This window comes from Callospermophilus lateralis, chromosome X, assembly GCF_048772815.1.
Source record: "Callospermophilus lateralis isolate mCalLat2 chromosome X, mCalLat2.hap1, whole genome shotgun sequence".
Taxonomy (NCBI): domain Eukaryota; kingdom Metazoa; phylum Chordata; class Mammalia; order Rodentia; family Sciuridae; genus Callospermophilus; species Callospermophilus lateralis.
This window is the reverse complement of record NC_135325.1, coordinates 100424486-100448595: the sequence shown is the minus strand read 5'-3', so window position 1 is coordinate 100448595 and position 24110 is coordinate 100424486. Positions and strand designations below refer to the sequence as shown.

Below are 24110 nucleotides of genomic sequence, written 5' to 3'. Positions count from 1 at the left end.
TACTACTTCATAGTATTAAATATACTCAACCAACAAATAAAAATACAGAAGATGATAAGCAAGAGATCATAAAGGACAACACCTAATAACTAAAACCTATTTATACTAAACATGGTGTTTGAGAAAGCTACATCAGACCAATCACAAATAAATGGGGGACAACCCTCTGAATATATATACTATATATGCTAGTTCTTTCTAGATACCAACATTTGTTAATATACTTTCCAAGACAGGTTAACCAAAGTTTTGGAAAGTTTTATGAGCCTTACTACATGAAACATAAAATTATTTAAACACTACTGAATCTACTATATTCAATTTCAGGTCTCTCAAAAACATATGGACCCGTTTTTAAACTTCAGTTTTCCGACAAGTTACAAATAAACTATTGTTTGGTTTTAAATTAACTTGTCTTAATCATAATTATATCAAGTCCAGAGTACAGCCACTGAAATTCTAAACTAAGAAAGTGATTATTATACATTAACATACTTGCACATTCTCCAACTAGCAAAATGTAATAAGCCTACAATGTTAAACATACACACACACACACACACACACACACACACACACACACACATATATATAAATCTAAATAGTTTGATTAAATAAGAAAACAGGAAATTACCAAAAAAAAAAAAAAAAAAAACCCTGGATATTACAAAGTCCATATGATTTTTCCAGCATTAATCACAACTAGTCTTATTAAAGTGAAATGGAAAAGGCTAAAGGCATTAATAATTAGGACTTTATTTAAGTAAATTAAATAAATACAAATGTGAATATATATTTCAAGAAAAAAAACAATAAATTCCAAGTGTACTTGAGTGTTAGTGCACTAAATACCTCTTTGGAAACACAACCAAAAAACACAGGAAACTCCAAAAGTAAGAGTTGTTACACCAGTGATTAATTAAAGCCCTACAATATCAAAGACCATATAGGCCTCTCTCACCATCACCACCAAAACAATAAGAAATCCCCTGCTATTTGAACTACCTGGTCTTAGTCTATTTTTCTGTTTCATAAACACCTAGCTGCCTAATGGCCTTTTATTCAACTACAACCAGGTAACCAAACAGACCACTGATTTAAAACAAAAGGAAAAGATGCAAGTTTGTCTTCCACTTTCTCCAAGTCACAAATTTTTATCACTTTCTTATTTTGGTGGAAGGGTAACAGTAGCCTGATGAGGCACAAAATTAAAAGGCCTGAACATCTTTTCAACATACTGCTACACTACCACCAGGAAGAATATTTGGGTGAGTAATTAGGTTGCTGGAGAGAAAGAGCCCAACTGACAAAATACTTATAGGATGTACCTCTTGCAGAAAATCTTCAAGAAGCCGGTTAAATTTATCTGCCAATTCATCTATCAGTTGACTTCTTGAAATATCTACTCTGTTGAAGATTGTGAACTCTTCATTACAGAGTGCATGGTAAGTTTTAGAACATGCTTCCAAAACATCTGTATCTGTGTGCTTCTCTACAATATTTCTTATCTGGCGCAATAAGGCATCCAAATGCTGCAAAAAAAATTGTTTTCATTAAAATTAAGCTATAAGTCTGGAAGCATAACTTAGCAGTAGAGCACATGCCCAATGTGTGCAATGCCTACTAAGGTATATACAATAGGCATAAAGTGACTATACAACTATACCACAATAGTGAAAGTATTCAGATATAGTAATGTTACAACATAGGACATACATTTTAAGGTGTTTTTCTAGTCATGATAAGTAAATACACTAATATGCTCATACTTACTTTCTCAAATTTGATGGGAATAATATTACCTATCTCTTAGTACTTGGATGAGAATGTTACTACATATAAAGAGCTTCCTATAGTTCCTGGAACATATTAAAACTGCTTGATGAATATTAGCTCCTTTTGATATTATTATCCAATTACCCATGGCAAATCTCCATAAATGATCAGTGATAAAGCCATGTAATATATAAGAACGAAGATAAAGCTATGAACATGAAGCAAAGGGAAATCTCCTTAGCACAATTCTGGAAGTATAATTAGTCAGTCTAATATATAGAAGACATGTAAGACATAGACTTGCTTTTGTATTATAAAAAAATATTCAAAAAATATAAACAAACAGCATGATTAAGATGAACTAAAATTTTCTCTATAGGATTTTTTATACAGAGAAAACACGTTACCTTTTCTAATCGTCCAGTGGTATATATTTCCAAATCAAAGTACTGAGGCAGCTGCAACAAGTTAGTCACTTTTTCAGCATCTACAGAATACTTTGAAATAAAAAAAGATCATGTTAAATACTTCAAAAAATGCTAGGTGAATATTCTAATACTCTGAGACACTTTAAGGAAACGTGATTTCATAATAACACTATGATATTAATACAAACTTACTTTTGCTAATAACTGAGGAAGGGCCACTGCAAAAAGTTCAGTGATTTTTGTCCTATCATCCAACTGGGTCTTCTTTTCCTTTGCTGTCAACACCTAAAATAATACAAAGTCTTTTATAAATACTTTCTAAGCTCACTAACTGTTGAGCTCAAATTTTAATTAAAATATACAAAATAAGCAATAAAACTATATTTTAAATGATAGACATACAAATGTGTGCTATAAAACTTTAACCCTAAAAGTGATACAAAAGAGAATAACTTACTCATTATATTTAAAAAAGGAAAAAACAACCTGAAAATATTTTTAAAAAATAATTGAGTAGTCTTACAGGGAAAATCAATACCCCAGTAGACTAACCAACACTGCCTTTGGATGGAATAAAGATTAGTTAGCAAAAAGAGATCTACTATAGGAGCGTAAATAATAATGAGACTGTACATCATTTCAGCTTTTTCTAGCTTTTTGGTCATGACACACAGGTAATGAATTCAAAATAGTAAGCTGATACAAGTAATTTACAAATAAAACTAATTTTTATAAAACAGAGGGCAAGGGGTCTAGCACTATGAAAAGTACATGCCTAGCATGTACTTGCCTTGGTTCAATCCCTGACACCAAAATAATAATGATAGCAACAACAATAAATAAATTGATTAAAATAATAAATATATAAATACATAGAATATTTCAGTATAATTTCAAGAAATTTTGTTTTTGTTATACACAAATACACATGTTTGGGTTGGGGATATAGCTCAGTAGGTAGAGTGCTCACCTCACATGTACAAGGCCCTGGATTCAATCCCTAGCACCACATACACACACATACACACATACACATACACACAAAAAGACAAACAGACATTTATGTGTACTATTTTACAATGTAGAAATGTATTTTTGTGCCTCATGGTTAAAAAAGTTTGAAAGCCTGCAGAATTGTTGGTATAAATTGCAAATACACTTTGTATTAATGCATTACAATTTTATGTCAAGAAATAGGAATTTCTTGTTTTTAATTAATAATTATCTCCATTTCACTTGTAGTTTTCTATAAATAAACTAAAACATACAAATGCACCTTTTAAAACGGTACAGTACATTCAGTTGTGAAAACATGACTGTCAATCACGGTATCTCAGGTAGTAACTAAATATCCTTTTTAAATTTTTTTTTTTAGTTGTAGGCATAGACAATATCTATTGAATTCTGTACCTCACACGTACCAGGCAAGCACTCTACCACTGAGCCCCAGCATAGAAACTAAGTTTTTTACATAAAAAAATTGAACTTGTAAAATGACTAATGGTTTAAAATGTAGTTTGGAGACACACACACACACACACACACACACACACACACACACGTAACATCATCTGAAAAATAAAAGGTAAGAATCATGAATTTTTGTTCCATGGACAAAATAGGAATTTTTAAAAAGATACTGAAAAGAGAAATGCAGTTTTGAATATTGAAAATACATTAGCATACCCTTTTTCCTGTCCCTCTTCCTACAGGAGGATGACATTCAGCTGCTTGTCTAATAGTACAAAGCATTATTTCAATCAGAGCACTCTCCTGTCTATCTGTTAGAGCTAAAGAAAAAGAAAAAGAAGTTAACCTACTTATTCCTATATGCCACTTGTAACTTACGTAACAGTTTCTTCTGCCTATGAACAAAATCTGACCTGATATACAAAAGAAAATCCAGTTACTTATCACAGAAAAGATCAAGACAAGTTAAACCTTCCCAAATCCCTCAACACGTGAAATCTATCTGAGCAAACAAAACATGAACTCAGACACAAAAAATTATAAATGTTGACATCAATTACATCTTGCAACACAGCTTAATATTCACATATATGAAAATAAAATTATGCTCAAGGTAGGCTATTCTATCGATTATTCTAACACTAACAAACTAAAAAAAATGGAATGAGTAAGATCTATTTTCAATACTGTCTAGACAACAAAAATACCATAATTAAATATCCTTACCTTCCTCTCCACTAAGTGGCTCCTCTAGCAACAAGCTATTCATACATTCCCAGTCTTTCAGCAGCTCAGTAGCACAGTCCCACATGCTATCCACAAGGTATGCTGCATGCTCATGTAACTAAAATTAAAAAAGAGCAACGTGTTCTCAGACAAATAGCATACTAGCCTTAACTCCAAAGAACGGAAGCTTTGTGGCACCATGCACAAACTATCAAATAGCAATCTATTTTTTTGAGATCAAAAGAAAGAACAGAGAAGAATCTGCCTTAGCTTGCTATGTATAAATTAACCTTGTCAGGTAACATCATTAAATATTTTTACAACAAACATTAAAAAGAAAACTATTTTATAAAAGAGAATGTGCACTGGGAGTGTAGCTCAGTGGTACAAGGTCTTGCCTAACATGCATGAAGCCTTGGGTTCAATATTCAGCACTGGGGAAAAAAAAAACTATACTTATTGCCTATTTTGACCAATTAATATTACATCTTTTAACTCCTCTCAATTCTTAAATGTACTATGATTTTTCACTAAATGGGAGTGATAATGGTTAATCAAAACAAAGTGTGTTTCATTTTTCAATTCAACTTTATTTTTTTTTTGCATTTATTGATTGGTTTACTTTTTTCATCTACAACTAAATTTTATTTTTTTATTATTAGTTGTTCAAAACATTACTTAGTTCTTGACATATTTCATACATTTGATTCAAGTGGGTTATGAACTCCCACTTTTCCCCCGTATACAGATTGCAGAATCACATCGGTTATACATCCACGTTTTTACATATTGCCATACTAGTGTCTGTTGTATTCTGTTGCCTTTCCTATCCTCTATTATCCCAGCCTAACCTCCCCTCCTATCTTCTCTCTCTACCCCATCTACTGTAATTCATTTCTCTCCCTTGTTTTTTTTCCCTTTCCCCTCACTTCCTCTTATATGTAATTTTGTATAACAATGAGGGTCGGTCTCCTTCCATTTCCATGCAATTTCCCTTCTCTCTCCATTTCCCTCCCACCTCTCATCCCTATTTAATGTTAATCTTCTTCTCATGCTCTTCCTCCCTGCTCTGTTCTTAGTTGCTCTCCTTATATCAAAGAAGACATTTGGCATTTGTTTTTTAGAGATTGGCTAGCTTCACTTAGCATAATCTGCTCTAATGCCATCCATTTCCCTGCAAATGCCATGATTTTTGTCATTTTTTAGTGCAGAGTAATACTCCATTGTGTATAAATGTCACATTTTTTTATCCATTCATCTATTGAAGGGCATCTAGGTTGGTTCCACAGTCTAGCTATTGTGAACTGTGCTGCTATGAACATCAATGTAGCAGTATCCCTATAGTACTGCTCTTTTAAGGTCTTTAGGGAATAGTCAGATAAGCATTATTATTCTCTTCCTTCTGTAGAGCACAAAAGACCCTATGACTTTCCAACTCATTTGAGGGACAGAGCATAATTGTGATACCAAAATATATCAAGATTATAAATTTTCAAAAATTATAGACCACTATCTTACAGGAACATACTGGTAATATTCTCAAACACGGCCAAACTGAAAACAGCAATATATAAAAAGAATCATGAACAAGCAGGGTTTACTATGAGAATGCAAGGTTGGTTCAACACTGAAAAACATCATTCAATATAACAACATAGTAAAAAAATCATCTCAAAGGATGCAAAAAAGGCACTTTACTGAATCCAATATCCATTCATGCTAGAAGCTCTCATCAACAGAAGGGATAAAAGGAAACACCCTCAAATTCATAATAAATATCTGCATAATATCTATAACATACAACATAATTATGTTTCAAGAGTGGATGTCTTCCCAATAAAAGCAGAAACAATTCAAAGATTTCTATCCTTACCACATTTCCTTAATATACTATTAGAGGTCTTAGCCAATTCATTAGGGCAAAAAAAAGATAAATGGAAAAGATGTTGGAAAGGAAGCAGCAAAATTATCTTTGCATGTGATCTGACTATATGTTGTAGAAAATCTGAAAAAATCTACTTTAACATTACTAAAGTATGTATATTTAGCAAAGTTGTCAATATTCAAATACCAACTATATGCAGAAACAACTAGAAAATTAAAAGGCCATAAAACTACATAATTCATTACATGAACACCAAAAATTAATTTTGAGTCCTCTCAAAAACATTTATCAGGTAGATTTTCAACTTAAGATAGACTGATGTAAACCCAAATCTACAATATTATTAATATCAAGTATTAACATGCGAGAACTTACAATGTGCTAGGACTGTGCTTTATATGGATTACCTCAATGTTAACTGAGAGATTATTACCTACATTTTATTAGGAAACTGAAGCTCAGAAAGACTAAATAACCAAATGAATGTTACACAAATAGCAAGCAGAGGTGGTTAACTGATAATCACAACTTTTTTACTCAAAAATTTAAGTTCCCAGAATTACATATAAATCCTATTATTTGAACATCTTACTAAAAAAACACTATTTTTCTAAAAGTTTGTGTAAGCCAGGTATGGTGGTGCATATCTGTAATCCCAGCAACTCAGGAGACTGAGACAGGAGGATAAAAAGTTCAAGGCCGGGGCTGGGGTGGTTGCTCAGTGGTGGAGCGCCTGCCTAGCATGTGCAAGGCACTGGGTTCCATTCTCAGCACTGCATATAAATAAACAAAATAAAGATCCACTGACAACTAAAAAATAAAAAAAAAAATCAAGGGGACGTAGCTTAGTGGTAAAGTATGCCTGGATTAAATCCACAGTATAAAAGGTTATGGAGATCTCTGTTATAGTAAAAATTAATTATTACATGGAATATTTAGTAAGTATGTAAGTTTAGCCAGGCACGGTAGTGCACACCATAATCCCAGCAGCTTAGGAGGCTGAGACAAGAGAAACACTAGTTCAAAGCCAGCCTCAGCAACTTAGTGAGGCACTAAGCAACTCAGTGAGACACTATCTCTAAATAAAATACAAAATACGGCTGGGGATGTGGCTCAGTGGTTGAGTACCCCTGAGTTCAATTCCCAGTACCAGAAAAAATGTATATAATTTTAATGCCTTCTGAAAAATTCTCTGAACATAAATATGTTCAAATATGAACATGAATAATATAAACTTACCTCACTTTCCAGAAAGAAAAATACCAATGTCTTAACAAGATTGGCATTTGGGCCTTGTCTTCCTCTTCTTTTCATCATTCCATCCTCCTCTGGATCTCTACGACTGAAGAGCCTACAAACAACAACAATGATAAAATACTCATTTCAAAACAAAAAAACAGGGGTTAGGGTATAGCTCAGTGGTAGAATGTTTGCCTAGCATTTGTGAGACACTGAGTTTGATCCTCAGCACTGCATAAAAATAAATAAATAAAAGGAAGGCATTATGTCCGGTCTATATCTAATACAAAACAACTAAGAACCAATAACATTTCAAAAAAAAAAGAAAGAAAGAAATGCACTGAACTGGGGGCAAAGTTAAGTGGTAGGCTCAAGGCTCTGGGCCTAACACAGCATCACAAAAATATAATTAAAAAAAGGAATACAATGACTAACCTAAAAATTTAGGCACAAAAATATATGATATAGCCAGGTGCAGTGGCACACGCCTGTAATCCCAGCAGATCGGGAGGCTGAGGCAGAAAGATTGCAAGTTCAAAGTCAGCCTCAGCAACTTAGCAAGGCCTTAAGCAATTCAGTGAGATCCTGTTTAAATACAAAACAGGGCTGGGGATGTGGCTCAATGGTGGAGTGCCCCTGAGTTCAATTCCTGGTACACCCCACCCCCAAAGATATACATTTTTCTTTAAACCTGAATGTATTATTTCCTTCTATTCTTTTTATGACATTATCCCAACTAAGTGGCCTTTTTCTATGGATATTGTGGCTGCTTCTCCTCTGAAACAACAAAATAGAACACTGGAAAACAATTAAAGAAAATTGTACAGTGGATGTTTTGTACTAACTATTCTTTCTAATAAATGCTGCACCCCAAATAGGCATTTTACTAAAAAATCATACAAAAAAATTAGTCTGTATAGTTCAAAATGTTCTCTTCAAAAGCCCCATTATATAACATTTGCTATGATCAGATATTCACACTACTATTTATACTACCTAATCTGAAATGATAAAGAACATCATTAAAGAGACCACAAGATTCTTTGGAGCCTTACCTCAAACTATATTTAGTAATTGAAGTTCAAGATTTAAGATTTTCTCAAGCAAAGGAAAAGTTAGGTTACTACTAAATACTGTTTGGAAGCTAAAGTAGGTGATAATATGAGTAAATAATTAGGAAGAAGCCAGTCTTTATTATACAGTTAAGTAAAACTAAAGAATATCCATTAGGGGGTTGAGGGAATATAAGTTCAGTGGTAGAACATTTGTCTAGCATGCTTGAGGCAGAGTTTAATCCCTCACATGGAAAAGTTTACCCACTAAAAGTTATGGGTACACTTCCCTTTAAAGATGTAACTTAAAGGAATCAAAGCAAGGTGGTGCATGACTTTAATCTCAGTGACCTGGGAGGCTGAGACAGGAGGATCACAAGTTCAGGGTTAGCCTGGACAATTTAGTTAGACCTTTCTCAAAATTAAAAAAAAAAGGACTGGGACCAATCCTGAATGGAAGAAAGTAAGGAAAGAAGAAAGGAGGGAAAAGAGAAAAGGAGAGGGAAGAGGGAGGAAGAGAGAAAAAAAAATCAGAGCAATTTTTAAAACATATTTTTAGTTGTAGATGGACACAATACCTTTATTTATTTTTATATGGTGCTGAGGATCAAACCTAGTACCTCACACATACTAGGCAAGCACTCTACCACGAGCCAAAACCCTAGCCCTCAAACCAATTTAAAAAATATAAACATTTAAAAAAGAAATATTAAAGCATTAAAGTTTCAATTTGATCTACATTAACTTCTAAATATATGTGTGTATATATATATGTGTGTGTGTGTGTGTGTATCACAACAAATTATTGTTACAAAAGCATACTTCAGAACATGAATTACATAAATATAAGTTTACTTTTTGTAGAGAAATTCTCCAGCTGCTACTGCTACTGGACGGTGAGCTGAATAAACCAGATGATAGACATTTTCACAGTCTTCTGCAGTAAGAACTTCTTCACTACTCCTAAAAACAATAAGTAGTAACACATTTCTTAGTAATATCATAATTCTAAGCATAATAACAATGCAAAAATCCATTCACTTGCAATTTACAAGTTTGTGTTAAAAATTTTTTTAAAAAAAGTCAAACTTATATGATGCTCAGGCTGGCTTTGAACTACCAATCCTCTTGCCTCTCAGCCTCTTGAGGTGCTGGGATTACACGCATGCACCACTGTGCCTAGTCCAAAGAATTTTAATTCCAACTATAATGCAGGAAAAAAATCTCACTAAAATGTAGTGCTCGTTTTCCTGAACTTATTTTTAAAGAACAAAATAAGCTTAACAAAATATTCTTGGTAAATTACAGTCATTTTAAGGCCCCATAAATCATAGTATCCCAAGGTAAAAATTGTTGGGGTCTTCCCCTTGGAGTACATTTGAGATCCTGGCTGCCGGCACTGCTTTCCCTCCTCAATATGCTTCTAGGCTAATATGAGGTAAACAACCTAGGTTTTTACCATTATATGTAAATTAAAAATCATAAGACTACCATCAGAGAGAGAAGTCTAAAAATATAAGACAGTTGAAGAATATATTCCTTTCTATTCTTACTTTTTGGTTTTCCCCTATAGTAAAGGCTTAGAGAAGTCTAATTTCTAACAAACATTACTTCTTTTTGAGAAAAAAGAAAGTCAGCTGTTCAAATTCAAGGTTCAAAACAATTTGATTTTAATTCTTCTATGTATAATACTGAACTATTGTGAGAAAAACTACTTCTGTCTTACAATAAAAAGACATTGAATCAAACCAGTTAAAGTGTTGTAAATCTGCAGTAATCATTCACTTTAACTTTTTGAAAAGGTATGTTTGTTGGAAAGTTCAGTGATTAGATATATACATGGCTGGAAAACAAAAATCAACAATAAAAAAAGATGTTTGTAACATGCTGCGGAGACATACGGAAAGAAGCTATAGAAATACATACAGTACAATCAGTTTGCTTATTCTAGGAGACTTTTAATAATTTTATAACAAATTTTTAACTTTTAAATCCAACTAAACATTACAGAAAAATGCAATAGAGTCTGATGAAGTGGCATATGCCTATAATCTCAGCAGCTCAGGAGGCTGAGGCAGGAGAATCTTGAGTTCAAAGTCAGCTTCAGCAATGTTGAGCCGCTAAGCAACTCAGACCCTGTCTCTAAATAAAATACAAAATAGGGCTGGGGATGTAGCTCAGCAGTTGAGTGTCCCTAAGTTCAATCGCCAGTACACCCCACCCCCGACAAAAAGCAACAGTCAGGATTGCTCCAAACACCCCCCCACATAAGTGAAATCTTAAAAAAAAAAAGTCAATATATCCACAACAGCTACTTTGTAGTTTCTGCAATGAGACCCATTTCACATAAATAGGAATAAATGATCACTATCACAGGGCTGTTGTATTAAATGATACAATGCACTAAAAGTGCTTATATTAGCTGTTATCAAATATTATAATTTAATTCTTCCTCTATTAACAAACACCTCAATTGTTTTAGAAATTATACTATCACAAAACAATGATGTATTAGAGAATGTGGCCATTTTAAGTTTTGAAACATAACTGTCAAGTTTTTCTTCAAGGTGTTTAAACTGGTTAATGCTCCCTTCAATGATGCACTATTTCTACAAAGCCTCAACAACATTTTTTACCTTCCTTTAGCAAAAAGATGTTTTAAAAAAGTTCTCATTTACTGTACATATCTTTAAATGGTTGGACTTCTTTTCACATATTTCTATTTGTATTTCCTTTCAGTCAATGATCTGATCCATAACTTTTAACTTGTTTCTTCTTGGATTTCTGGGTTTGTGATTTGCAGAAATTGACACATTTGATGCTAATGCTTTGCCCACATGAACCTTGTATTTTAAAATGGTCAAAATGGTAAGTTTTATATTCTAAAATATTTTTAAATGGAAAATATGCATGGTAATACTATAACATATTAACATATAATATGTTCAATTCAGACTGTTTACCAATAGATAAACACATCTTCTATTAAGAGTCAGTAATGCTGATACTCTGAAAATGTGACCAAAAGATAAAGCATATGCAAATGCTTTGACATATTTTTTTCCAAGAGCATCAAAACTAGTTAAATAGGAAGCAAATTAACCTAGAGAATGGGAACTCTTGAATTCCTAGCTCAGTTAGAATTTCACAGGTCCTTTTTACTTTGTTTTCTCAACTTTACATGAGGAAATTAAATTTCTAGCCAGGTGCAGTGCCACATGCCTTTAGACCCAGCTACTTGGAAGGCTAAGGCAGAAGAATCACTTGAGCCCTGGAGACCAAGACCAGCCTGGGCAACACAGTGAAACCCCTCCTCAAAAAACAGTTAATAATAAAATAAATTTCAAAGCTATAAAACCACACGATTTAAGCTAATAAAATGTAGATCTAGATGCATTTGAAACAAGTACTCTAGTGTATTATTTCAATATCTGTACTTCAGTAATATATGGCAAACGCATACTTACTGTAAAACAAGAGTGAGTAATTTTATTGCTTGTACTGCAACATCATATTCTTTGTCAAGGGTCATAGACACAATTCTATCCTAAAAACAACAAAAAAAAAATTAAAATATTTTTAAAAGAGAAAGAAAAACACTTTCAAATTTTAAGTAATTTTTAAAATACTTAATACTGACCTTGAACCGACTGGTAAATAGCTCCAGTTTGGAATTAAGCTCTTTGTTATAATAAAGCCCTTGTAGAGCAGTAAGACATTTGAGCCTTACTTCACCTTGCTAAAAGAAACAAAGAGAAAATACATTCAAAGTCTAAATTTCCAACCCGAATATTAAGTATCTATGTGGTGTGTTCCACTTTAAAGTTCAATAGCATTTCATCAGAAACTGATCTTAGATAATGTAAAAATAAAAATCAGTACATATGTTTAAGATTAAATAGTTAATGAGGATGGGATATTGTTTCTTACCATCACCATCTACAGACTAGTAATATTTCAGCACAAAAAATAATTCAACATTGAAGATTAAATCAGTGGCCAGGATTCAAAAAACCTAGGGGGCTTTATGTAATAGAGACCAAGTTTTCATAGAGCATATGAAAGAATAAAGTAGTGTGGCTTATAGGAACGTGGCCCAAGATGTATGTATGCAAATAACTCACAAACGAAATGTGCAGATAGCAATGCTTATATACAGATGAGCAGTCTATAGGGCACATCTTACCTTATCATGCATAGTCCAACCAACGTATTTTAAATAACTGTCATTAAGAAAAGCATCACTGTACATCTTCATCCAAATGCCAATCTCTTCAATGCATATAGCTCGGATTTCAGCTATTGCATCCCTATATGGAAGGAAAAATGATACATCATCAGTGCTGCTATACCATAAAACTTACGGCTTATTCAAGAGATGCCCAGTATTTAGAATCTACTAAGTATACCACCATCTTAAGTATTAGAGGGGATTTAAAAAGCAGAACTAGTTGTCAGTCTAGTTGGCAAGGCAGAATTAGGAACAACTAAATATTTAAAATTAAAAACAACTACAAACAAAATTCCACCCTCACTTTTTACACAGTACCATATCCTAGTCTTCACTCACACCTGTTGGGCTAAGTGTGTTCAGAAGATAGCAGGCACACTAGTCTAGCTAGGCTGTAATTTCTCAGGTGAAAATTAGTCACACATACATTGAGAATAAGCTCAATTTGGATTTAAATAACAGAATAAATGATTTTAGCCTGTGACTATTCTTTCTCTTTCTTTTCTTGAGATGGAGTTTCACTATGTTTCCCAGGCTGGGTCTTGGCCTCCTGGACTCAAGTAATTGTCCTACCTCAAGATCATAAGCAGCTAAGACTAAAGGTGTATGTCACCATGCATGGCTCAGACTAAAAGATTTAAAATGTATCATGTAGGTACTGGAGAGAAACTGAAGGCAGAGAAATAACACAATAAAAGGATGTCTTAGGAAAAGTGCAAGAATCTCTTAAGCATGAGTGGGTATAGGAAATAGACTAAGTAATGGTGACCACAAAAATAAAAGGCAAGTGTGAACATGGGGACATTACAAGGCAAGCATTAAGCTCATTCACTAACTGCCAAGGTAAGGAAATGAATAACTTGAGTGCATTATGAGGAGAAATTGTATAAGATCACCTATTTCATTCCTCTGCTAATTCAAAATAGAAAAAATAATCTTGTTTTAATCTACTCAAATTTTCCCACTGATATTCAAATGGAAGAGAACAGAGTCAGAAGTCAGCATGTGCAGTCTCTATTAACACAGTTCATCCAAAAGCAATTAAGTATTTTGTACCCTGACTCCTAATAATAGCAGTAGTTTCCACTCGCTAGGCAGCTGTAAGTCAAGCACATCATTATCCCATTATTAAAATGGGAAACATAGAGTTCACAGGCATTAAATCATTTGCCCAGAATGACTCAGTAATGGAGCTTAGATTCCTACATTGATCTTACTATAATACTTTTTCTACTAATTCGTACTGCCTAAATCACTAAGTAGCCAATCTTAAAGAATAAAAATAATATAGTGTTACTTATTAAAAATAGTCTGGACTTACCGATATCTATGTACAAACACTCCTTTAAATATTGCATTCATCATATTTTCTATTTCATCTTGATTTTCCTGAAGCTACAAAGAACACATTAGCTCTCTTCAGTTATAGAAGACAACCAAAAGTACATCTAAAAGTTGTTAGAACTACCAAGAAATGCAGGTTTCTCCAATATTTTGGTGATTTTATTGAATTTTTATTCTACTAAACAAATGAACACACACACACACACACATAAAAAACAAAGAAGAAGAAGAAGGCTACAACAGGTAATTAAGGTCCCTTGTTTCCGGAAACATCTGACTTTGACTTGTTGGCAGCTAGATAATTTTTTTTTCCTAATGCTCACAAATTTCCATTGTATAAAGAAGCTGATAAAGAACTGTTATGCAGTTACCTATTATTACCTATCATGTACAATGTAATGTATAAGTCAGTATAAAATAATAACAATTTTTCATTCATCTTTAGAGTCTGAAAAAGAAACATCATGTTAACTAGCACCTGCTCAAAGAACAAAAGGTATTAGGTTAAAATAAGTAGGCTAAAATCTTAATCACTCATAAATTTTTGAGGGAAAAAATAACCTAAAATAATCAGAGAACATATCAAATTTTGGCTATCTGATCTATTAACATACATTTTCAATTTGGTTTCACAGTTAAGACAGGATTGGCTAGGGGAAAAAAGAAAAGGACTAGTGGTGGTATACACCTGTAATTCCAGTAACTCAGGAGGCTGAGGCAGGAGGATCACAAGTTCAAGGCCAGTCTCAGCAATGTAGTGAAATAAAATTAAAAAGAAAAGACCAGGCTACGGATGTGGCTCAGTGGTAAAAAAGAAAAAGGCTAGGGATATGACGCAGTAGTAAAGAACACCTGGGTTCAATCCCCAGTACCAAAAAAAATTACTTATGATTTAGCACAAGGCTAATAAAATGTTTTTTCTTATTCAAAGCTGAATTTGGTGGGCAATGTTAAAAGTATTCCCCATTGTACAAAAAATAGTGATTCGGTTCAGATGCTAATAAATAGCTTGTAAGTAATTTTTCAAAGTTATTCCACGTAATTGTGAAACCTCATATTACCCTGACACAATCTGAGGATGGTAGGAGAGAAACTATCACAGTAAACATGAACACTACACTGAGGCTTTCCAGACTGACCCAGATTACCTTATTTAAATAATAAAACAATACTAGTCCACACAGATTGAAAGTATTACTAACAAATACTAACAAAGTATTGTTAGTATGAATATTCAAAAAAATTTTAAGTTAGATGCATAAACAATTTGAAATGCTATTTAAAATTAAATCTTTCATGGGATTGGAGCAATATATCTCAACAGTTAAAGTACATGCTTATTAGCAGGCACAAGGCCCTGGGTTCAATCCCTAGCACCAGAATAAGGAAGGAAGGAAATATATAAATCATTCAAACAAATTATCTGAGACTAAGCAAATAATAATTAATGGTGACCAAACTGGTCACACATTAATAGTCTAATATTCAATTTAAACATTTACCTCTTTTCGCTTTTGTAGCAGGAGTTCTAGCCTCTCATTGGCTCGTTTTCCAATCATTTTATTCCGTTCTGCCTCATATTGTCTTTGTGTATTATCCATATTGATGCTAAGATTTAATGCCACGTTTACCAAAGCTGTCATCAACTTCATAGCTATTTTTAAAAGGGTAAAATGTTGAAATTAGTCTAACAGATGCAAAAATGTACAATTTAAGATCAAATTAGGCAGAGATGGGATGCTCTGCATCTGACAGAAAGGAAAAATACAGCTGCTACAAATGACAACAATAAATCAACAGCTAAGACTGTATGGAATACCTACTATATGTCTGTAAATTGCTTGTTATGCCAAGTATTTTTCATGGATTATATCCTAATTCTCATAACTTCCCTCAAAGCTAAGGGCTAAGGAAACTGAAGTACAAGGAGGTTAACAAACTTGCTTCAGATTATACAGTTCATATAAATACTTAAACCAGGATTCAAAGCAATATAATATGACTCCAGACTATGCTTAAGTCCCTTATTTTATATTACATGCCCTACAATGATCTTTTTTTCAGAGATCGTTTTAAATAAATTTTAGTTCTTGAAAAAGCCATTTAGCTATCTCAGTAACCAAAGGTAGCCTGATTGCTTTATTACATATTACATAGCACAAAAATGTTACAAGAGTTTTATCAATATTTGCTTTTGATTACTTTTACTCCATTACATATCACCACAAAGACAATGATGAAATTATACAGAGATCTATGTAAAATAGCAAAAATTATCAATGTCACTGAATATATACCTACTCATAAAATTTTCTCCAGATTCCACTCTTTTATTACTAAAACCTGAAAGATCTGATCAATTTATTCCTTATTAAGCTCACACCAGACTATTTCTCACATTTGGCAAATTGCATGATATAGCAGCAAAACTATCTTCATTTGTGGCTATTGGCTCTCTAAAGGGAGTTTCCAATTTTATGCTATAAACAATTTCACAACCTCAGCAAACCAGTATTGTCACTCAGATCTAAAATTATTCATCATACTTGCTTTAATTTACTTTAGCCATTATATTCTTGACATTGAATACACCCTAAAGCACGATAACCATATTAATATTTTGTGACCTCAAATCTAAAAACAAAAACAAAACTCTATAGGGAACTATACACATTTTATTTTTAATAACAGGACATACAGAAATACATCCTTAACAGCTTTAATTCTTTGAAAAAAATATTCTAAAGAAACAAATAGACTGAGAAAAGTTTTTGAAGATAAAACAAAATTACTAAAGCTTATTTGATTTATTCAAACTCAAATAAAAAAGCATATATTTAAAAACAGTATATCAGCAATTTTACCTTTAGTACAAAGGAGAAACTATAGGATTTTATTCACATGAAACCAAATATCACTATTCTACACTTAACTATTTGAGATAGAAAAATGTAACTCCTTGAACTAAAATTTAAAGATCAAAGTATTTGACCTGGCTTATTGTTACCCAGAAACACGAGAAAACATCCGTTTTTGCAGTATGATTCAAAGAATATGCATTGTTCAATAGGGGTGCTATGCTACCTGTTGGGGTTACACATACCAGAGACAAATGATAAGGTCAACAGGACTACGTATCCAAAATGACTATAACAGTCTCCCCAAATGTGCTATCAATAGAACCCAACACATATCCATTTAACAATTTTTCCATGCTGTGGCATAGTAACCAGGCAAGTTACTTCCTACCACAAGTAAGAAGTACCTCAAGTTTCTTCTTACCACAAGAAATCACTATACATTACCTATAAAATACCTTTAAAGATCAAAACTGAAAGTACTAATCTATTCAGAGTAACTCATAGGGGGCAATTTGGAGAGACTATTCTCTTATTGATCACTTAATAAATAAAATTAATTCATGTCACGATCATTTCCTTTCCCTTTAATAAGATTATTAATCTTTTTCATGTCTAAACTAAGGCAATACACAGAAAATACTTCAAAATACTGACCTGCCAGGGTGCTTGTATGTCGAAATGCTCTGACTTGTGAGTCAGACAATCCTGTAAGAAGTGAAATGACTGTATCCATCATGTACTCATCATATATGATACTATATTGACATTGCCTTACTAGTACACCGATGAATTCACAAAAACTGGATTTGAACTTCTTCCACTGAGGACCAGCCATGGTAAGTGGATAATCTCCACTATCCTAAAACAAAGAGTTTAAGCATCAATTTCATTTAAAATGCATGAAAAGATTTCACTTGTTTTTGAAATATCCTGGGCAAAAACATGAAAAGACTCATTTATCTAAACTTCTCCACTAAGTCCTCAAAGCAAGCAAGAGAATAATATGCAAAGGTACAAGTACTTTTGAACACTTCTGCCTTTGAGAACAAAACCGGTATTCTGAATTCACTTTCACCAATGAAATTATATTACCAATTACTGAGGTTAAAAATATCCTCCTTTATCACAGACAAACATTCCTCTCATAGGCACAGATATTTATTAAATTTTGTTGAAGCAAAAACAAAATTATATTTTAAATGGATTCAAGTGTCAATCTCACTTCCAGATAGCTTCCCTATACGCTAATGGTCACCCCTCCTTCTTTCATGGCATCCCCGTTTATCCCGTTTTTTTCCCTTCTAGCTACCTCACAGCAAAGAAAATATACAATACTTTTCTAAGTCTGACTTATTTCACTTGATATTGTGGTCCCCAGTTCAATACACTTTCTGATAAATGACACAATTTCATTTTTCTTCTTTTTTTTCCTTTGGTACTGAGGATTAAACTTAGATGCACTCAACCACTTAGTCACACCCCACAGCCCTCTTTCGTACTTATTTAGAGACAGGGTCTCATTGAGTTGCTTAGCACCTTGCTTTTGCTGAGGTTGGTTTTGAATTCATGACCCTCTTGCCTCAACCTCCTGAGCCACTGCACCCAGCTAATTTCATTCTTATTTATGGTCGAACAAAACAACTTTGTATGTACACTCACAGAGAGACACACAAACACACTCCAATATTTTCTTTATCCATTTATCTGTTGATGGATACCTACACTGATTCAACAACTTGGCTACTGTCAACTGTGTGGCACTAAACAGATGTATGCATGTATCTCTAAAGTACACTGATGTTTGATGGGCATGGTGATGCACTCCTATTCCCAGCAACTTGGTAGGCTGAGGCAGGAGGATAACAAGTTAAATCACCAGTACAGCAAAAAAAAAAAAAAAAAAAAAAAAAAAATTATTCATAATTTCTTCTTAACTACTGGAAACTAATAATAGCACTTAGTATTCAAAGTCATTTTACAAAATTGTCTTATCTTTTAGAATGATAGTTTTAAAAAGCTCCTTCTTTATGGAGAGCAAGAAAGAAGCTGACTAAATAAAACATGATTTTTTAATGGGAAAATTGCTAGTGAAAACGTTTTCAAATCATAAATACTGCAGGTACTGGAACTGATCTGTGAAGAAAACAAAAATCCCTGCCCTGAAGCAACTTAAATTCTAGCAAATCTACAAATGCATTTATTGGTATAACAATATTTATAGAGATCACTGTGATAATGAGCAAGTCTAAATTATTTTTTATTGTTCTTATTATACATAGTTTAAACATAAAGGAGTTTTTAAACAATAAAACAATCTGTATTGTTCTTCGTCTAAGCTACCTGGTTTATCCAATATTGACCAAATCTTCCCTTTACAATATTCCAAGAATATGTTATGTTCAAGATTATGTTTTTCTTACAGGGCATGGTGGCACATGCCTTTAATCCCAGCAGCTTGGGAGTCTGAGGCAGGAGGATCACAAGTCAGAGGATGGTATCAGTAACTTAGCAAGACCCTAAGCAATTTAGTGATAACTTGCTTCAAAAAAATAAAAAAAAAGGCTGGGAATGTAGCTCAGTGTTAAAGCATTCCTGGACTCAATCTCCAATACAAAAACAAAAAACATTATGCTCGTCCCCTAAATTCTTCATTTTCTTACAAGAATAATAACTACTGTTTATTAAATTCTTGCTATGTGGCAAGAATTATAAAATGCTATGCAATTTTCAAACATTACTCAATTCCATTTTTTAACAACCTTAAGAAAACCATTAGCCCCATTTTACAGATGATGAAACTGCTATTGTTGAAAGTCACATAGCCATCACTTGCTTAATGCCAATGCTCATATCAACAACATTAATATACAAAATAAGTCAAGATCAACATATATAAAATTATCAAAACATTTAAAGTAAGATGTTACCTCATCAAATTCCTCAGTCATTTTTCGAATTATCTCAGAGTTCTGCATATGTCTAAACATTTCTGCTGTAACAACTCCTGGAATTTGCAAGTGTCAGAAATTAATACATGGTATAATGAAAAAATAAAGAATACTTCTAAATCAGTCTCTAAAGAAGTATATGGTCACACAATAAAAGCATACTTTTTCATTCCAACTTTAGTATGATACTGAAACCTATAAATGAAGCACCAATAAATACTATTAACATATATAAGAAAACAGCCCCACACTTCTGACAAGTACCTTTCTTACTAGTACAATCAGTCTAGCTATTTCTACGTGTCTTACTTTACTCATACTATAGTATTTATACAGTTGCCCCTCTGTATCCATGAGGAGTAGTTGTCAGGACCACTCTCCCAGTATACCAAATCCTCAGCTGCTCAAGTTCCTTACACAAAATGGCAGTGTTTGCATATAATCTAGGCATATCTTCCTATAATTTTCAATCATCTCTAGATGACTTATAATATCTAATGCAATGTAAATGCTATGCAAATCATTATTATACTATATTGTTTAGGGAATAAGTACATGTGCAGTACAATGTTTTTATATGTTGTACTGCACATGTACTTATTACTTATAATATAGTATAATATAACAATATATTATACTATATTGTTTAGGGAATAACTACACATGTGCAGTACAATATTTTTCATATATTTAACAAAAAAATTATTTACAGATACAAAACCTGTGGATACAGAAGACTTCCTATACTAGCTTTGCCCCTATTAACACAAATCATATGTAATGAAGGGTGAGGCAGAATCAAGGGTAACATTTAAAACATTGAGGACAAGAACATGGGATGCAGCTCAGTGTTAAGAGGGCTCACCTAGCATACAGGATTCCCTAGATTCCATTCCCAGCACTAGGAGAAAACCCTAGAGAATGAAACTGAAGATGATAGGGGAAAAGGTAAATAGGTAGAGTTCACTTAAGTCATATGTGTAAAGCCATTACATCCTAATATCCTTGAAATGAGCTATAAGTGTAAATAGTTAAATTTTAAGACACACCCATCTGGAACCCTGTAATCTAATTGGATGTGAAAAATAAAGAATAAAAAATAACGAAAATGGATTTCAAAATAGTACACAATAAATGCTCTAATGAACGATAATGTCAAGAAACACGATGCTCAGATAGAAGTGAAGGGAAAACTGTTAGAGAATTAAGAACTGTTTTAAAAAAGAAATGAAAATGAAAATTTTCTTTAAAAATTTGACAAAAACCTTCAGAATTTTCAACTTATCAAAGGAAGCGGAAGAAAGGGTCAACATTGTAGCAAAGATCAAACATCAGAAAAGGGATTTCTATGGAAGAGTTATGTTAGAAGACAATTTAAGAAGATGCACATGAATTTCCACTGATGAGGCATCATGAGATTTACAAAGAGGGGAAGAATGTAAAAACTGGATTTTTAAAAACCATATATTTATTGATGGATCATTTACTTCCTTACCTGTCTCATAGCAACTAATGCCATAAATATAGTAACAAAGAATAACTTGGTACTTAAGATGAGATTCACAATAAGAAATAAATTAATGTAGATTTTCAATAAAAGTAATATTGTGTATACACATGTATTTTGAATGAGCATTTTATATGTATATATACACAGATGTAAAACATGACCTCTATTTCTTATGAGGACACTAAAGCTAACAGAAAAAAAAAACCTTTTTAGAGGTTATTCACCTACAGCATGCTGCCTCCCCTGGTTGAGATGAATTTCTAGTGGTATCCTGGAATAGCCCTTACATACCACAATCTTAAAGATCCAAATGATTTTTTTTAAATAGACAAAATCAGAAGAGTACCATTTCTCTGCCTAAAATAAATACAGTCCAATATCTTTTGAAGGGCTTTTGTTTTATAATCATGAATGTCTCTTTCAAAAACTTTCCCATACTTTATAAGTGTTAGATACTTGGTAATATTAGAGAAGGACAAGTAACTCAATCCTGAAACAATTTCTATGAAAATAAACATTTATATATAAATATATCAAAGCAAACATATTACATAGATTTTTACAAGTTCAATTCTAAAGTTCCTTTTCCTTCCTCACAAACTATATGACAGCAACAAACCCAAAAAATAAGCAGAAAGGAGCCTCAGAGTGAAAACAAAGTAGCTGGAAGCAGGCTCCATGCATTTAATTGTGATGTATGTATGAAACCACCATTAGCATATTAGATCAGAGCCCACTACCATTAAAAAAGTATGGAACTTGGGCTGGAGTTGTAGCTCAGTGGTAGTGCACTTGCCTAGCATGTGTGAAGCATTGGGTTTGATCCTCAGCACTACATAAAAATAAATAAATAAAATAATGGCATTGTGTCCATCTACAAATTTTTTAAAAATCAATTTTTTTAAAAAAATGTGTGGAACTGCTAAAAACTGGTAAATTAAAAGGAAATACACAATACTAGCCACAGAACCATAAACAAAAGAACAGACTGGAGCCATTCAGTATAACTAACGCTCCTAACCACCCTGAATCCATATAAAAGGTTAATTAAGAAAGTATATTTTTCCTATGTTTATATATGAATACATGACTAGTGTAATTCCATATCATGTACAACCACAAAAAGGGGATTAACACCCCATGTATGTTTGATATAAAATATATTCTACTGTCATATATAATTAAAAAGAATTAAAACATTTAAAAAGAAACAAAAATAAGTACACTGAAAGAAATTTCTAACTCATTTATAAACAAATTCTATCAAAATGATTTTATGTGTAAAAGGACAAAATGACCTTAACTTTCAATATATGGTTAAATCTACTTCATAGAGGTTGAATATTGCCAGTGCTCAAATCTACCTAATAAACTTGGTTTTTAACACCTTAATTTTTAGAATTCCTGACAAACCTGTTTTGCGACAAGTTATATTCAAATACTGAGTTAGTAAGCTCCTTATTTATAAACAATGATTCCAGAGAAGGAATGAATCTGATAAAGGGAAAATGTTCAGCCTGTGGACTCATTTTAAAACTACAATTCAGAAATCGAATTAAACTCAATATCCTATATTATTATATTATCTAATACTGAATTGCAGCAAACTTTAAGTAAACAAGGCAGCTATATTCATACTCTTCAGCAAAAGACAGTCTTTAAAATAAAGTTTTTAAATTTTTCAACACTGACCGTGATAGATTTTATGCTCAAGAATTCAATATACTATCTATTTCTCAGACCTCACACATAGGTAACATTTAATATGCATACTACATGGAATGTGATCAATTTCAAATAAAAAGCCAATGCTACTTATGTTTCAATTACAATTAAAATATTTTTAAATGAATACTGAACTATAAATTGCTTCTTAGAATTTTTCTACACTTGGTAAATAAGTCATGTTATAGCATCTTAACTTTTTAATTGTATTCTAAGTAGCCTTCCTTCATTACTAAAACCCACATTTTTGGTGCCGTTTTCAGTGAAAATAACCTGAAAACTCCATAAAATGCATTTTCCTGGGCATCCTCCAGGATTTTAAGGTTGAACCAAGTACTAGAGACACATAAAATACATCAGAACCTATCCATGTTTCTAGACTGACTCATTTAGTGATCCATGTGGTACAAACTCCCAACTTATTTTTGTCCCCTTTATTTTGTCCCCTTACAAATGCCTGTCTTTATTTTTAACTTTCCCCACTTCTACTTCAAAATCTTTTTAAATAAAGTAAAACTACTTTAAAGAAGACCCCTAACCACTATGATTTTCTCTATCTTTTAGAAGAACTGGCAATTTCATCAATACCTTACTTAACTTACTAACCCACTTACTGTTACTCATGACACTTTTTAATTCCCTATACCTTATACTTTCCTATTTCCCTATAATTTTAACCTGTATTGTCTTCATCATCTTCCTCCTCCTTTCTTAATCCATTTCTTTGCTCCTAAAACTAGATGCTGAAAGTGGGAAATATAACTAATAAAAGTACCACAACAATTAGAAATTGTCAAGTTTTTAGATACATTTCACACATGAATATAATTATCAGACTTTTTCTTTGTTATTTTCTTTTTTCCTCATACATCCTGGTATTAATTTCCATATAAAGTGCTAACATCCCTTTAGGTA

At 32.6% G+C, this 24110-nt stretch overlaps 1 protein-coding gene across 2 annotated transcripts in view; it reads right to left on the bottom strand.

Moving 5' to 3' along the window:
* Stag2 (STAG2 cohesin complex component) overlaps positions 1–24110 on the bottom strand; it is a 125213-nt gene that overhangs the window by 30530 nt on the left and 70573 nt on the right. For both annotated transcript variants that reach the window (XM_077107603.1, XM_077107604.1), the window contains exons 6-19: positions 19940–20016; positions 17667–17871; positions 15654–15805; positions 14129–14202; positions 12763–12886; positions 12217–12315; positions 12044–12123; positions 9432–9539; positions 7525–7636; positions 4401–4518; positions 3891–3994; positions 2397–2489; positions 2184–2273; positions 1329–1532 (exon numbers count right to left, since the gene is read on the bottom strand). In XM_077107603.1, coding sequence (XP_076963718.1) covers positions 1329–1532; positions 2184–2273; positions 2397–2489; positions 3891–3994; positions 4401–4518; positions 7525–7636; positions 9432–9539; positions 12044–12123; positions 12217–12315; positions 12763–12886; positions 14129–14202; positions 15654–15805; positions 17667–17871; positions 19940–20016 — 1640 coding nt within the window. The remainder of the gene's footprint in view (positions 1–1328; positions 1533–2183; positions 2274–2396; positions 2490–3890; positions 3995–4400; positions 4519–7524; positions 7637–9431; positions 9540–12043; positions 12124–12216; positions 12316–12762; positions 12887–14128; positions 14203–15653; positions 15806–17666; positions 17872–19939; positions 20017–24110) is intronic.